A 14386-nucleotide genomic window follows, 5' to 3' on the forward strand; every position below is an offset into this window, starting at 1 on the left:
TGGAAAATCTGGGACTTGTAGTCCAACATATGTGGAAGATGTTAACTAGGGAAAAGTTGTATGGGGGCATCCTTACGCACAATATTGATTTTCTCCTTGAAAGAAACTGTTTCTGCTTATAAGCAAAATGATGAGATTTAGGGGCATACGCTGATTAAAACAGAGCAGGACTGTTGTGTGAGGAGTGGACCACAAACCAGTGTTCTGGGCTAGATTGCATTTATCAGATTTCTGGGTCAGTGAGTTTAATTTCTCTCTTTGCATTGCCTTTAGTAGACACAACATGGGAAATCTGCATCTTTAACCTCAATACCCCCCCCCCAACCTCCCATATTTAAAGGTAGATGGGCATGTCCATCAGCTGTAGGCAACTTCCATGTCAAACCAGTGCTCATGGCAGCACTCTTGTGTGCTACATAATTTGGGCAATATAACTACTGCTTGATCCAGCACTACTTAACACAGGAATAAACCTCCCTGTGCCCAAGTGAATTTTCTTCCCCAGATCTGCAATTTCAGGTTCTGAAAGAGGGCCTTCTGCCCGTTCTACAACTCAAGGCTCTCAAAAGATAGGGACAAAAAACAAGCAAAGCAAAATCCCAAGATGCTCAGACCGGATTCCCATCCACGTTTGTTTGTGTACTAGCACTGAAGTACAGTAGTTGTCAATGTCCCTTATAACTCTGCAATGATTCAAACGCTTCGTTTTTTCAGCTTAGTCTGCGCCACGCAGCTTTCTTCCATCTGGTTGAAAGTGCCAGGTTTCGAGGGAGGGAGGGAGAGGACGATTCAAAGAAATCAAGGAGGCTTAACGAAACAGCCCGAGTCTAGCCTCCCGCTTTCCCTTCCACTTGACAGACAAGGTGCGCAAAATGAACTGACTTCATCGTTAACCCGCTCCGTTTTGAAATACTGAAGGAAGGAGCAGCCCAGCCATCCACGTTGCAGGAGGGGAGACAAATGCTTCCACGGGCAAAGGTTGCCGAATTAATTTCGCATAAGCTTTCCTGGTACCGGAGGGAAGCCCCCCCACCCCGCTTTGTGCAGCCGAGGGTACCGCTGCTCTACCTCATTACGTTCCCCCCACCCCGCCATCCCGCGCCCACAGTTAGCTCGCCGCCCCTATGGACGGAGGTCATTGGCGCTGAGTAAATTAGCTCCGGATAAATTATTCGTTCGAGCAGCCTTCATTTCCTTCTGCCGGCGCTCCCTTTCAGTGCCAGACGTCTTTGTGCCCAATTAACAGCAGCTCTTTTATAACCCAGGGAAATCCTGACTTATCCCTAAATGGAAGAAAATGAAAAGATCCCAATCGCCCGCTCCGAGTCTCAGCCCCTCGCCGCACCCCCGCTCCCCGAGCGTCTAGGCCCCCCCGTCTCTCACTCGACGAAGCGATTCGGTCCCGTTCACATGAAAATTATGCCAGCTCCAGTGGCGCGTAAAATTGATGTGAACTGAAAGAAGTGGGATCAGCGTGATCTTCCCTCTCTTGTCTCAACAGGGGTTTCGGCACGTTACACAAGGCCGAGCTTGTCTCTTTAAGGAGACATTGGCCCCTAATTAGTCCGCATTCCTCCTGGTGTGGGTGATACAGCGACGGTGAGTGGCACTGGATGGGGGTGGGACGCAGCAGGGTTCAATGGAGTCCTTCTCCTCCCCTCCTGCTCCAGCCGCACACCTCCCTCATCGCGCCACCACCCAGCAGACAAGCGGCAGCGGCGGCAGCAGCAGCAGCCGTCCCACGTTACTTTGATTGACAGCTGAACAAATGTTTCCCCTGTTCGAACGCCGGCGCAATCGAACGTCAGCAATCTCAAAGCTCCACCTCGGGCAGAGGGAAGAAGGGAGGGTTGGGGGAGTGCCCCTTCAAACGGATTCGTTGGATTGGCTTCCGCCAGAGACGCGTCAGTTCCCCACGTGGGGAGCTCGAACAGAATCCTCTCCCCCCACCCACCCCACCGAGCCGTAAGCCCATTTGTCAGAGACGAAATGATGGGCATTAATACAGAACGGCGATTAATGAGTGGCCACTGCTGATTGGTCGTTGTTGACGCCCTCCGTGGGAGGAGCGGTTGGGGGAAATAGACAGGCGGCTAAAAAGGTTTTGTGCTTCCTGATGGGAATGGTAGTTTATTATTGGCGTATATTGTATGTGTCAGCTAGAAAGAATACTTAGACGAAGGACTACGTATACCAGGATGCTCTGCGACAGTCTTGTCTTCCGATTGTTGTGAATATGTATCAGAATGTTAATGATTCGCTGCTGCTAAATTTGGTCAAAGGAGTCACCTCGCCAGAGCGTGTTGTTAGAGCTGGCCAGAGCGGTGGGTTTAGGCTGCTGTTGCGGTTTCATGTTATATTGTTTTGTGTTGCTATTTGCAAGAGTTTGAAAGGAAAAGGAGAGGATTTTTTTAAAAGGGAAAATAAAAAGTCATTTAATCAAGACCGTGTTTCTTCATTTTTAAAATATCTTTTTTTTTTACAAAAGGGGAGGGAGAACAAGAACCATTTAAAGGGGAAGGAAGAAGGAAAAAAAAACCCACAACAAAAGGTTATTGCACTTAGCTATTTGAGGACGCGTATAATTGCTAGGGAGAAAGGCGGGAGTAACAACAAATTCTTTTCATCTTGGGAGTTCTTACAGAGAAGGATTTTTTTTCCCCTCCCTCTCGCGCTTATCTCCTTCGTCGTGAAGGAGCAGCAACTAAGATCAATAAAAGTTTTCAAACGGAAGAGGCGGCTGCGAGAGAATCAGGTCTGGTATGAACGGAGTTGTCCTCTCCTTTTCCTTTGCTTGCCGTTTAGGGGAACAGAAAGAGGGTCAGTCGCAGTGAAAGGAGAACCGACCCTCGGACGGCGAGCGAGGGAGCTGGTGCCGCTGGGAGCCGCGAGTGAGAAGCCTTCCGAACGCTGGGACCTCGCCGGGGGACTTGCCCAAGCGCGGGGCGAGAGGCAGCTGGACCTTTGGAGCGCCGAGGCCCTGGGCGTGGGAGCGCTGGAACAGGGGGAATTGGCCGCGGCCTCGCCGGCGATTGTGAACGCCGGTCAGTGACAGCCTCTGTGGAATGTTGCACGGGTTCCCTTCTGCCGGGGACAGAACCGCCGCCGCCGCCGCCGCTGCCGCCGCCTCTTGGGTCTTCACTCTCGTCCAGGGGCTGGAAGAGCCCGGGCAGAGCCGAGGCGCTCTTCAAAGCGCGAGCGTCGGGCAGCTCCGTCCCCCTCCATCTCCTTTGCATTGTTGCCATTCAAATCAATGAACCGAGTTTTCCTTCTGGCCCAGAGCACCCACTAAATCGGTTTGGATGATTCGCGATCTGAGCAAGATGTACCCTCAAACCAGACACCCGGTGAGTAGCGGCGAGGCAGGGCGAAGGGTTGGGGGCTGCGACTTTCGTGGCGCCTGTGGGAGCCCCCCCCCGTGCACTCCCCCCCCCCCGGGAAAGTCTTGTTTACGGAATGGGAGGGGCGGAACCGTGCGCTGGCGGCGGCGGGGGACGGGAGAGAGAAAACAGATTAGGGACGATCAACAAGAATAAAGAACAAATCTCTCCCCCCCCCCCCGTTTGCCTCCTGCTTGGAGACCGCAAATGAGGGGAAAGGGAGGGGGAAAAGCGACGGGAGGGAGAGTTGGGTGAAACAATTGAGTTGTAGCCATTTTCTTATTGTTGTCTTTTGGCTTTCCAGGCTTCGCGATGTCAGGGAATATGTTTACACTACTTCCGTCTTGCTAGCCTTTGAAAGATTCAAAGGCGATTTAGAGTGTGAGCGCGGAGGTTGCTTAATCTGAATTCGGTTTCTGTTTCCGTGTGTGCTGTCCATTTTTGCCTTGTGATTCCCCCTCCCCACCCTCTTTGCCCTCCCCCTCACTTCCCTCCTCCTCCTCCTCCTCCTCCTCTTTTATCCTGATTAATAGCACCCTAGGGGTAACTGTACTCTACTTTCACCCTGCTAAGCTCTGAGACTGCGGGTGCTTTTGTTGGCATGGAAAGATGAGCAATCAAAGGCAAGACGCTCCCTCAATTAGAGAGGCTTACCGAGGTGTGGACCAGACTAGACTTTGTGCTTGTGTAGGGCAAGGGGAGCTCTCATGGTGAGGAAAGAAAAAACACCTTATGTGTGTATGTGCGTGCACACACCTTCACAAAGTGAGTTTTAATCGCTCTTTCCATCAGTGGTGAGGAGGTGACTTCACTGGGTGTGTTTATGTGTATTATGTGCACCAGCAGGCCGGCTTAGCAGAGGAGTAATTAAAATATTTTGTTCTGATGACCGCTTCTAGGCACCGCATCAGCCTGCTCAACCCTTCAAATTCACCATTTCTGAATCCTGTGATCGGATTAAGGAGGAGTTTCAGTTTTTACAGGCTCAGTACCACAGGTAATTGTGTTTACTTTCTCTGACCCTGCGGTTTGCTTCTGGTTGGGCAGTCTTGCCCCCTGCTTCCCCTAAAATTCGTGGGCATGTACTGAGGTGCCCACCTTCTTTACAAAAATTGTGTTTCTATCATCATGAAGAAGATACCTTCCTCAGTCTAAACACTCCCAGGTTGTAGCCTTGATAAAAGGCGGTTCTTTTTATCTTGCTCGGGGTGCATCTTTTTCTCTCTCTTTTTAAATTGCACTCTTCAGAAGGTACAGCCCCCACAGGAAGAAAAGAGCCACCCCTACTTTCTGAGGTCTTAGCTTTTATCAAACTGTTTCATCTTGCTGTCAAAGACTGGCTTAAACCCTGACCTCTTGCCAGAACAAGGTCCCCAAATATTACAAGTGTGCTTTTAAACGTGGCCCTGAATATATTTGAAAACATTTTATCCGAAGCACTTAGATTTCTCCCTGAATTCTAGCTCAAACAGAAGAAATCTTTTTCAAAGCTTGGTCTTGGCAGATCTGTTACCGACATACAAATAAAAGAGATCTTCTGAGTTCAGCAAAGCCCGATTAGAGAAGCTGTTAAAGAAGTGGGAGCTTTGGAAAGTAGGAGGCGAAGGTTTCCCCACCACCTGCTCCTCAGGTTGGGGTTGCAAAGGGAAGCGCTTTTGCATTTCCTCCCCTTTTCTCCTGTGTGCATTTTGGGTTAAATATTGTTTGGGTGTCGCATTTGTTATTGCTCATTTTCTTCATTGGTGGTGTGACTGCGTGCAATATCAAGTGCTGATTAATTAGACCTGGAGCTGGAGGGTTCCCTCCTTATCCTTGGGGGAGAATACTTTATTCCCTTTTTGACAAGCAACGTCCCCCCAGGTGGTTGTGTGGTTTGCTTTCTTGCTTATTTATTTATTTAAGTGGGGAGAGTGCAAAAAAGGGCTTATTGCTCACAAGATGTCGCTTGTGGATGCTGTTGTGCTGCTTTCTTTGAAAACTGAAAACCTTTCAACTCTTTTTGTCTCTGAGTGGTTACTCTGAGTTACATTGTCTGTTTGAGGGCAGGCAAGATCACATGCAAAACCAGCTTAGAGGTCTTTTTGAAAGAGATTTTTACAGTAGCAGACAATGGTACACTTTGGACATAATCAGCCTTCTCAGTTTTGGTGTTCAGGGTTTTTTTTTTTCCCTCTCTCTTTTTTTCCAGGAAGATTATTTGTTTTGCTCTCTCTCCTCCCTCCCCCCAAATACCTCGTCCTTATGCTTTAAAAAGTTTTCCTACATCTTGTCTGAGGAAAGACAAGTGTTAGTTGTCAACAAAGGACATTAGAGGGTTGTTCAAAGTTTTTTTTTTAAATCTATCAATATTACATGGCTGGTCTGCACGGAATGTATACATATCAAGGTATTTTAAAAAGTGATGTTGCTACATATTCAGAGATGGTTGTCTTTTGTCTCCCTTCCTCCCCCTCCTCTCCCCAACAGTTTAAAGCTAGAATGTGAAAAACTGGCCAGTGAAAAGACGGAGATGCAGCGACATTATGTCATGGTAAGCAGGCGGCGGCAGCGTAACCAATTCAGAGTGTCTGCTTTATTCGTTTGGTCTTTGAACAGATCGAAATGTTCAGGTTGCTGCAGGCAGCTAGCTAGTGTGCGATAGTGATGCTGTTAAGATGAAGGTGCCAGGATAAAAGGCTGGGTTTGAAGACTTTTTTGCCTGCTTAATGCTGATAGCTCAGGTGTGAAGTTTTCCTCTAATGATTGCGCAGAGTCCTCCTGGACCTTTTTATGGTCAAGTTTCTCTTGAAAGAGACAGATGTCCTCAATGTGTCCTGCATGGCTGAGAGTCCTTGATTGTACTCTGTATTTAAAGTATATAGAATCATTGCACCCTTTATTTAGCTGATCAGAGTAATTTCATACTGCTTCAAGAGGAAAGCTGACAGGTTTATGCTATTCCCTTCCCTTGAGTTGTGGAATAGATCTGTGTTTCATGTATATGTGTGTCAAAGAAAGAAATGTACAATAATAGATGTGAGAGAACTGGTTGCTCACATTTTAATCAAGTTTTCATTCTTAAACCTGTTGCTTATGAACACGCTTCATGTTTAATTGGGGATGTCAGCAACCAGAGGGTGGAAAAATATTTAGATACGTATTTGCCTATTTTTCCAAATTCCCGTTATCAGCAATTGGCATATGATGGTGTCTACATACCTGATTTTTCTGATGGGTTGTGATAACACCCAAAGCTGTTTTCTCTCTGTTCCTCTATAGTTAGATGGGAAAGTAATTGCTTTCCTTATGTGATGGAGTGACTCAGTTTTAAGGAGGACAGTAACCTTGAGAGATATGCTGCCTTCTAGCCAAAGCAAAGCTATCCATCAAAGCTTATATTCTGGCCTTCACATATCTAATGTGGTTGGTGCATATGGTGCTACCTGGCAAAATTGAGCAACCATTTGGTACAGGAAAATATAATTATGCATTTAAGTAGCTTTGCCTGTTTGTTGGTTTTAGAACCTATATATAGTTGCAGTCATTCTATTTTTAAATATAAAATATAGGATACATTTCTGTATTGTCAATGCCTGCTTTTTATCATTTCCAGCATTTTATCATCTTTTATATTCAAAATGTATATATGTGCTTGTCTAATATTTAATAACTGGATTTGCCCCCTTGCCAATATTTATGTGAATGGATCCCTTTCCCCTTTTTGAACTTGATTTAATCAGTGTAGGATTAAAACAGACGGACAACAATTAGATATAGGTTATATTTGGAAAGACTGAACATTTAACTGTTATACAGCATATATATTCGAAAATCTACACACTGGTCACATTTGTGTTCTTGCCAATTCTAAAAAAAATATTTTTCTTTTTTTCCTTAGTATTATGAAATGTCGTACGGGTTGAATATAGAGATGCATAAACAGGTAGGCAAACTATATTTTGTCTCTTGCCTTGCAGTTAAATACTGTTTATTTTTTGTTTTTTATTCACTTCAGCAAAACGTGATTGTTTCAGCAGACTGAGGGAGCCAGTCTTAATTATTTTATGAGACAAACCCTTCTAGCCATGCCTAAGAGAAACTGTTGTGTTCTGCTAACAGCTGTCTAAATAATGTCTTCTTTCAAGTATTTTTTGTTTGCAAAATCAGGATTGTAGGTTGAAGTTGGTCACTGTAAATTGCTGCCTTTTGATACATATACCAACCCCTGCCCTAAAGTAAATCTATCAGGAATGAGTGGTTGCCTTAATTTAAGTGAAATCATATGTAAGTAGGTAAGCTTATCAGGATATATAGATTAAAAAAGTTGCAAAAAATGAATTGTTGCTTCTTTCTTCCATTTATTAATTCACTTACTCATGCATGCATGCATTCATCTCTTTTAGAATCAGATATTTTTCATAGCAAATGAGTCCACACTGAAGTTTAGCCCTGTGTTGTAGTCTAGCAGTTTGGCTAAGCTTAATAAGTTGTTAACTTATTAATGAGCATAACCTCAGTGATAACTAACTGATAGATTTCCTGATGGAGAACCAAATATTTTGATTAGTTTTGCTTTGAGAAATTATTCAGTTTCTTTATTATCATGATTTTATTTTGAAAGCATTCCTAAATAAAGTTATTTTTTAAAATCCTTGCAAAACACAGAAGTGTGGCAAGGGAAGCATCTGATAACAGCATATTTATTTGATCAGTGCTGAATTCTATACTTGAGAACGTTTAACTTGAAATTCTACTTCTGAGTTCATAGTTTGTTCCTATAATACCACTATTTAGGAGCTTATTGTAATTAGAAACTTGTTACACTAGGCAAAATAGCAGTGTATATCGTAATGTGTTTTAGTTTAAATCACTGTCTTGTGATATAATGTACTGTGTACTATAAATATTAAATTGTCCTTAGTTTGGTGCTGGAAGTATTCACAGCTTTGGAAATTAATGCTTAAGTCAACAAAAGAGTGCAGTAAGTGACAGTCAGGTGTATGACCTTTTAGGAAAACTCTTTAGCAAAGGAAAACTTTTTGCTGAAATTAATTCAAAACTCAGCTTTTTATCTTTTTGAATGCAGTAGAATATATTACTATAACCTGTATAAATAAGGTTACCAAAATCCATATGAATCATCTTGGTACATAGTTTCCAAATCAGCCATCAGCCAGTTGTTCCACATCATATTTACAACAGTTAAATATGTGTACTGAGACTTTCCCTCTCTTTAAAGTATCTATTAGAAATAGGAAAAAGCTTGGATATGAAATCGCTGAGGATACTTGGGATGGGGAGGAGAAAGTGTTCTTTAATTTTTATTTCCAAAAATTCACTTTGCAAACAACATGTAGTACTAACCTCTCTATTTTATAAATATAGTGGTTTTGAAGGATTGGATTAAATGAGGATATCATTTCCCCCCATTACTGCCCTTTCTATAAGATTAGTAGTCTAAATGCTGCAACTTCACAAAACACATCTTAATACTTTTCTATCACATGCTATTGATGAATGAAATGCTTCATAGAATGATAGTTTTTTTAAAAAAAAAATTGCATCTCTCCCTGCTGTATAACAAGAAAGATTGGTAAGGAGGGTTCAAGTACGTTCTTCCCTCCTAGCTCAGACTTTCACCTTCTTTTCCGACCCTTTCCCATCTGATGTTACAGAAATATCAAAGGCCACCCCTTCATAGATGCACGGACCTGCTTTTAAGCGGACAAAGCCTTCAAACCTCCACCTTAAATCCTTCCATCTTGTTCTTCCTCTTCTGATCCCCCTCCTCCACCTCATACAACCCGGTTCAGACTGAGCGATCTGCTTTGGGGATTATTTGTGGGTTTTGTTTTTCGATTCAATCACATAAAAAATCCTGAGGGCAGTTTATCACATTATGGAATACTTGCAGCTCGGCAAACCACCAACTTATTATATTTTCTTTCTCCGGGCCCCTCCTCCATCTCCCCATGCCACACCAAAGCATAGAGACCTATCCATCTTTATTTGTTTTCCTAGGCAGATAGCCTTGGTTTCTTTTAGCTTCTTTTCCAGATGTAGTCGCTGGATGCCCTTGTAATGGAAAGCAGGCAATAATGCGGCTGAGTTGCCCTGCGGCATAATTGGGTCTAGTTCTCAAGATAAGGTTAGGCTTATTTGCTTATTAGATTTGCGTCTCAGAGGGTTCAAAAGTGGGGCTCCCTGGAGTCCCTGGAAGTACCCTAGTAATTGGTGGCCCTGATATTTGAAACCTTTGTGTATTTTTCTGTTGAAGCATCTGTTCTTCTTGGCTGCTCCCGGCCACAGAGTATTTATTTTTAGAGAAATTTTTCATTGGAACAGAAAATGATTGCTGTGGTGGTGTCAAACCTCTGTGTTTTAGCAGATTGATCAAAGGATAAATGCATAGAGCACTCTTTTTCTCGCACTCTCTCTCTCTCTGGCTATATCCACATGGACTTCAGGGAGGGGTGAAAAGGATGTGGTGTGGTTGCTTTCTGTCCCCACCTCTTTCACTATGCTGATCATCAGTCATCCCGTGTTGGTTTTGATAGAAGACTATTAAAGTGAAACCTATGGGGAATTTGTCATTCTGAAAGGAAAGCTAATGTAATTAGTACCAATTAAAGTACATTTAGTAAATTGGATTTAATCTTAATTAAGCCTGCATAATGTTGCCAATTTTTAACAATTATGTTTGAGAACATAATTAATTTAGATTTTGGTAACTGGGTAAATAGCATTAGACTGATAAAATTAGTTCTCTGAATTATTTTGGTCTTTTTTTTAAAAAAAATAACAAACTAACAATCCTGGTGTGGGGTATAAAACCCTAAGTGTTTAATCTGTGCTTTTGGCAATGTCTGCTGATATCAGTAAGGTGCCATAGAGGCATTTGAGGATCCCAGATGGTGGGGAAGATAGCATGTTTTTGCCCAGGCATCGGGCAGAGAGAGTACCACAATTCTTCCTTCTGACTGGATACTGTTAAGCTGTGAATATATTTATTTCTGTTGAATCCATGTATCAGAGTATCCTGAAAATTCTTTGGATCTCCCCCTCCCCCCCATATTTTATGGCTTTTGAATGTAAGAAGCAATGTGTGAATGTGGTAGCGGCCAAGATAGTTTGTCAGGATAGAAAGGTATGGAGAAGCAAATGGTGTGGAATATTTTGTGGATTTTGCTCTATTTCCTTTTCTTTTTTTATCACATGTTCTGAATTCCTTTGGCTTATCATTTCTTTCTCATTTTCTGAGTTTTGCATAATGGCGCTTACCCCAAAAGGGAATAGCATGATGGGCATGTATATATTATAATATATATGTATATTATAATATCTATAACATATATATGTATATATATTACTATACCTTAAAAAAAATCAGGGTTTTGTTGCATAAATTTGAACATTATTTTTGTTATGCTAAGTAGATTGTCATATTGCATAAAATTCTCTAAATCAGAGTTTGTTGGTTTTTCCCCTATAATAAGAATCAGCACTTGGCTACAGATAAGACACTTGCAAATAAAACTAGTGGGAAGTCAGTTAAGTTAGTTATAATTGAAGGAATTCTCAAACAGATCACTTTCTCTTTTTTTTTAAAGAAATCAGAACTTGAAGCTGGACATAATTTAAAAAGTCATTTTTAAAAATTTCAATCCATTCTTTGCTCCTTTCTCCGTTTTGCTCCAATCCATGTAAATTTTATTCCAACTCTTAGGCAACAACCTTTTGAGTGCTACTAAAATATTAATTAAGTCGAACGGGCTCTGGCCGGCTGATAGGATATCATAATCGTAGCTGCAGTAGTTGATGGTAAATGATGATAAATGGCATTAGGAACCTTTTAGCAAACTGTAATAACTACAAAGAGGGAAGTGGTATGGATTTGCATTATATCTGATACCCTCTGGTACCAAGTGGATTGCCAATACCGCTTGTTTAGCATTTTCTAAGGGCAATAGGATATTGATTTCTGACTTACAAGGAACAGCTCTATTTTCACCATTGAAAAGTATTGCAGGTTGTTAAGATGAAATAGACTTGAAGAGGCCTGACTGCTGCCCATCATGGAGCAAATAAAGCAAAACTGCCGAAGCATGGTGGTGCAGTGAGATGGGGCCCTCAGCAATTTGTTGCTATTAATTTACCATGCTCGACAGCAAATCAATCGGCATCTACTTCATCTGCTGGAGAAAATGCTGTCCAGGGCAGATAAAAGGCCCCGCGTAGTACAGGGAATAGGCTGGATTGGCCAAGCGGAGGCTGCAGTTAATGTGTAAATAAGCGAAATCAAGGCTGCTGTTGCAGAGGAAGCTGTTTTTAATTAGGTTGGGGCTTTATACCGAGCTCTTTAAGAAAATAGCATAGAACGTGGAGGTTGAGGTGGGGAGAGGAGATTTATTGCTGACAGTGTTAATATATGGTTTGTATGACAACCCAGCCTTGAGTCTGCTTACTGCTTGGGCTTTGGTAAATTATTGCATGAAAGACTTAGATGGGAATCCCTTTGTTTAGTTTAGAATCAACTTAGAACTATTGTTCATCTCTGGGGCTTGTTACTGAGGAGAGCTGGTATATTTTGCTGGATATCTAAGAGAGGCAGATCGGGGGTTAGCAAGGTTGGATGAACCCAGGTCCTCTGTAAGGGCTCATTGCCAATCCCTGACCCACCTGTAGTAGCCCACTGCTGTATTTTCAGCTGCTGGGGTTTGGCATACCTGCTATTCCACCTATGAGGATGCTTGCTTCCTTTCTCCTCTGCTTCCCCTACAAAACCAATAGGGGTGTCTGGGACCACTTCCTTTTCTGTGAGTAAGTTGTGACAGCTGCTTTAGACTAGCAACTGGTATCTGCTCCGAGCCACTTTTACTGTTTGCTCACTCATCAGTGTGGTGTGCACATGGATGGCAATGATCGACTGAGGGAGCAGGTGTCCAGAGGAGGCAGATTCATGTGTGGCAGCAGTGGTATCTCCCCAAATAGAAATGAGATCCTGCTCTCCGTCCCAGGAATGCCAAGTACAGTCCAGGGTAATGAGTTCTTTCTGTTGATGATAGGGAATTTCTCACATATGTGCACATTTTGAAAGGCATACAAATAGCTCTAGAAAGGGAGAAAGTTGTAAATATGAAGGGATGACTGGTGTGTAAAGGCTTCTCCATTTGCTTCACTGCCGGTTGTAAGTCAAGGGTGTACAGCAGTGTTTCTCAAGCTCAGCGACTTTAAGATGCGTGGACTTCAACTCCCAGAATTCCACGGCCAGCATGCTTGCTATGGAATTTGGGGAGTTGAACTCCACACATCTTAAAGTTGCTGAGCTTGAGAAACGCTGCTGTAGAGAACAGGCACCCTCTTGTATGGGTTGGTGAGTTCTTGCTTTCAAGTCGCTTCTGTATAGGAAAGTTTCCGTTCCTCTATCTATTCTCATAATACATCTCAGTGATTGGTGGATATTAATAAAATATCACTGTGTAAAAGTTCTGTTTATTTGACCTGCTATTTATCCAGATGTTTTGGACTATAAATGGGGCTATACATGTGAGTAGAATTACAAAATATACATGTGCTATATTGATTTGTGGCTGGAGTTGTATTGTTTTCTATCTGAGGAGAAGCTGGAAAACCAGCTAAAATTACATTGTTAGTTTTCTCTCCATTTTTTAAGCAATAGGAAAGATTTATTCAAGATACAAGCAGTGAGGGAGCCTTACTAGAAGGACTGGAAAGCAAAAATAAAATAAATTAGAAATGAAAAGGTAAACACTGATGCCTCATGGTGTTAAGAAAAGGGGGAGTCTGACAAAGCTTTTCTATCCAATTTCAAAATATAAAGCGTGAGCTGATGAAAAAAAATGACAGCCAGACTTCGATCTTTCTTTGTTTAAGATGATCTAGCTTCCTTAAAACTGGTTCAGTCAAATGGTTCACGTAGGGCTCAAACTAGCACTTATTTGACTTTGGGCTCATGCAGGCTTCCTATGGATTTGAATTTTTTTCATATGGAAATATTAATGACTGGAGCAATGGGAAGATGGCGTAAGGAAACTTCTTGTAGAAACCAACATCTATAATGAATGAAAGAAAATATTATTGGAGACCAAATCATCCAGTTTCTTCCAATCAAAGTTGTAGAATATACCTTTAAATCTAATCAATAATCTTTAGGTATGCCTTCAGTATCCAAACAGTGTAGGAAGCAATCCTATGGAGTAATATCTCTTATGAGAGTTAAAATAGTTACTGCATAAACATTCTAAAATATAAATTCTTTTTTTTTTTTCATAGGGAAGGAGCCTTTTAATTTCACTGCTGCCTCTCTGTCTCTCTTTTTAGCATGAGCCTCATTTTCCTGCTTCTAGAGAGAAGAATCATTTGAATAATTACATTTTCTTTTAATTGGGAAGAATGTTTATATAAGGTTACATTGTCCCACAGGGATGCATAGTGAAGAAGGTATCTAGTTTGCATAATTGGGGCTGGGCTGTACTGCATGCATACATGCTGTTTGATCATAGGTTCTGTGATACTGTTTTCCTAGCATGGATTTTTGGCTGCCTTTTAAATGCATACAAATGTTGGAATTGCATTATCTGTTGAGCGCCCATGATTGCTTTGCTTCTCATACCAGAAATATAACCTGTGGCTGACATACCCAAATCTTTTAATATTGCTGCTACAATGCTACAGTGATGTATGTATAAAAGATATGTAAACATGAAAGTATATTATTATCTCCTCATAACATGCCAGTTTGAATGGAGGGGGGGGGACAACATTGGGGTAGCTTTAATTTACCAACAGCAATTGTTATTTGCCAGCTAAGTCATGGGTATCCTTCCACAGAGGCATGTTCTACAGCGAATACTACAAGTAGAAAAAGAAGAATATGCTTAGAGGGCATTGCAATTTCAATATACTTTTGCCAAATGTAGTTCTTGTTTAGCATGGGCTGCTTATAAGGATACAAGTTTTCCTGAAATTTTAGCTAAAGTACCATCAAACTCCCGCCAAATAATCAG

General features: G+C 42.1%; 1 protein-coding gene across 4 annotated transcripts in view; it reads left to right on the top strand.

Annotated features, from left to right (window-relative positions):
• Positions 1 to 3224: 3224 nt before the first annotated feature.
• The window catches only part of LOC134491422 (transducin-like enhancer protein 4), a 153359-nt gene continuing 142197 nt past the window's right edge, over positions 3225 to 14386 (top strand). For all 4 annotated transcript variants that reach the window (XM_063295169.1, XM_063295170.1, XM_063295171.1 and 1 more), the window contains exons 1-4: positions 3225 to 3347; positions 4280 to 4377; positions 5847 to 5910; positions 7258 to 7302. In XM_063295169.1, coding sequence (XP_063151239.1) covers positions 3303 to 3347; positions 4280 to 4377; positions 5847 to 5910; positions 7258 to 7302 — 252 coding nt within the window. In that variant the 5' untranslated portion in view covers positions 3225 to 3302. The remainder of the gene's footprint in view (positions 3348 to 4279; positions 4378 to 5846; positions 5911 to 7257; positions 7303 to 14386) is intronic.

The sequence above is a fragment of the Candoia aspera genome, chromosome 2 (assembly GCF_035149785.1).
Source record: "Candoia aspera isolate rCanAsp1 chromosome 2, rCanAsp1.hap2, whole genome shotgun sequence".
Classification (NCBI taxonomy): domain Eukaryota; kingdom Metazoa; phylum Chordata; class Lepidosauria; order Squamata; family Boidae; genus Candoia; species Candoia aspera.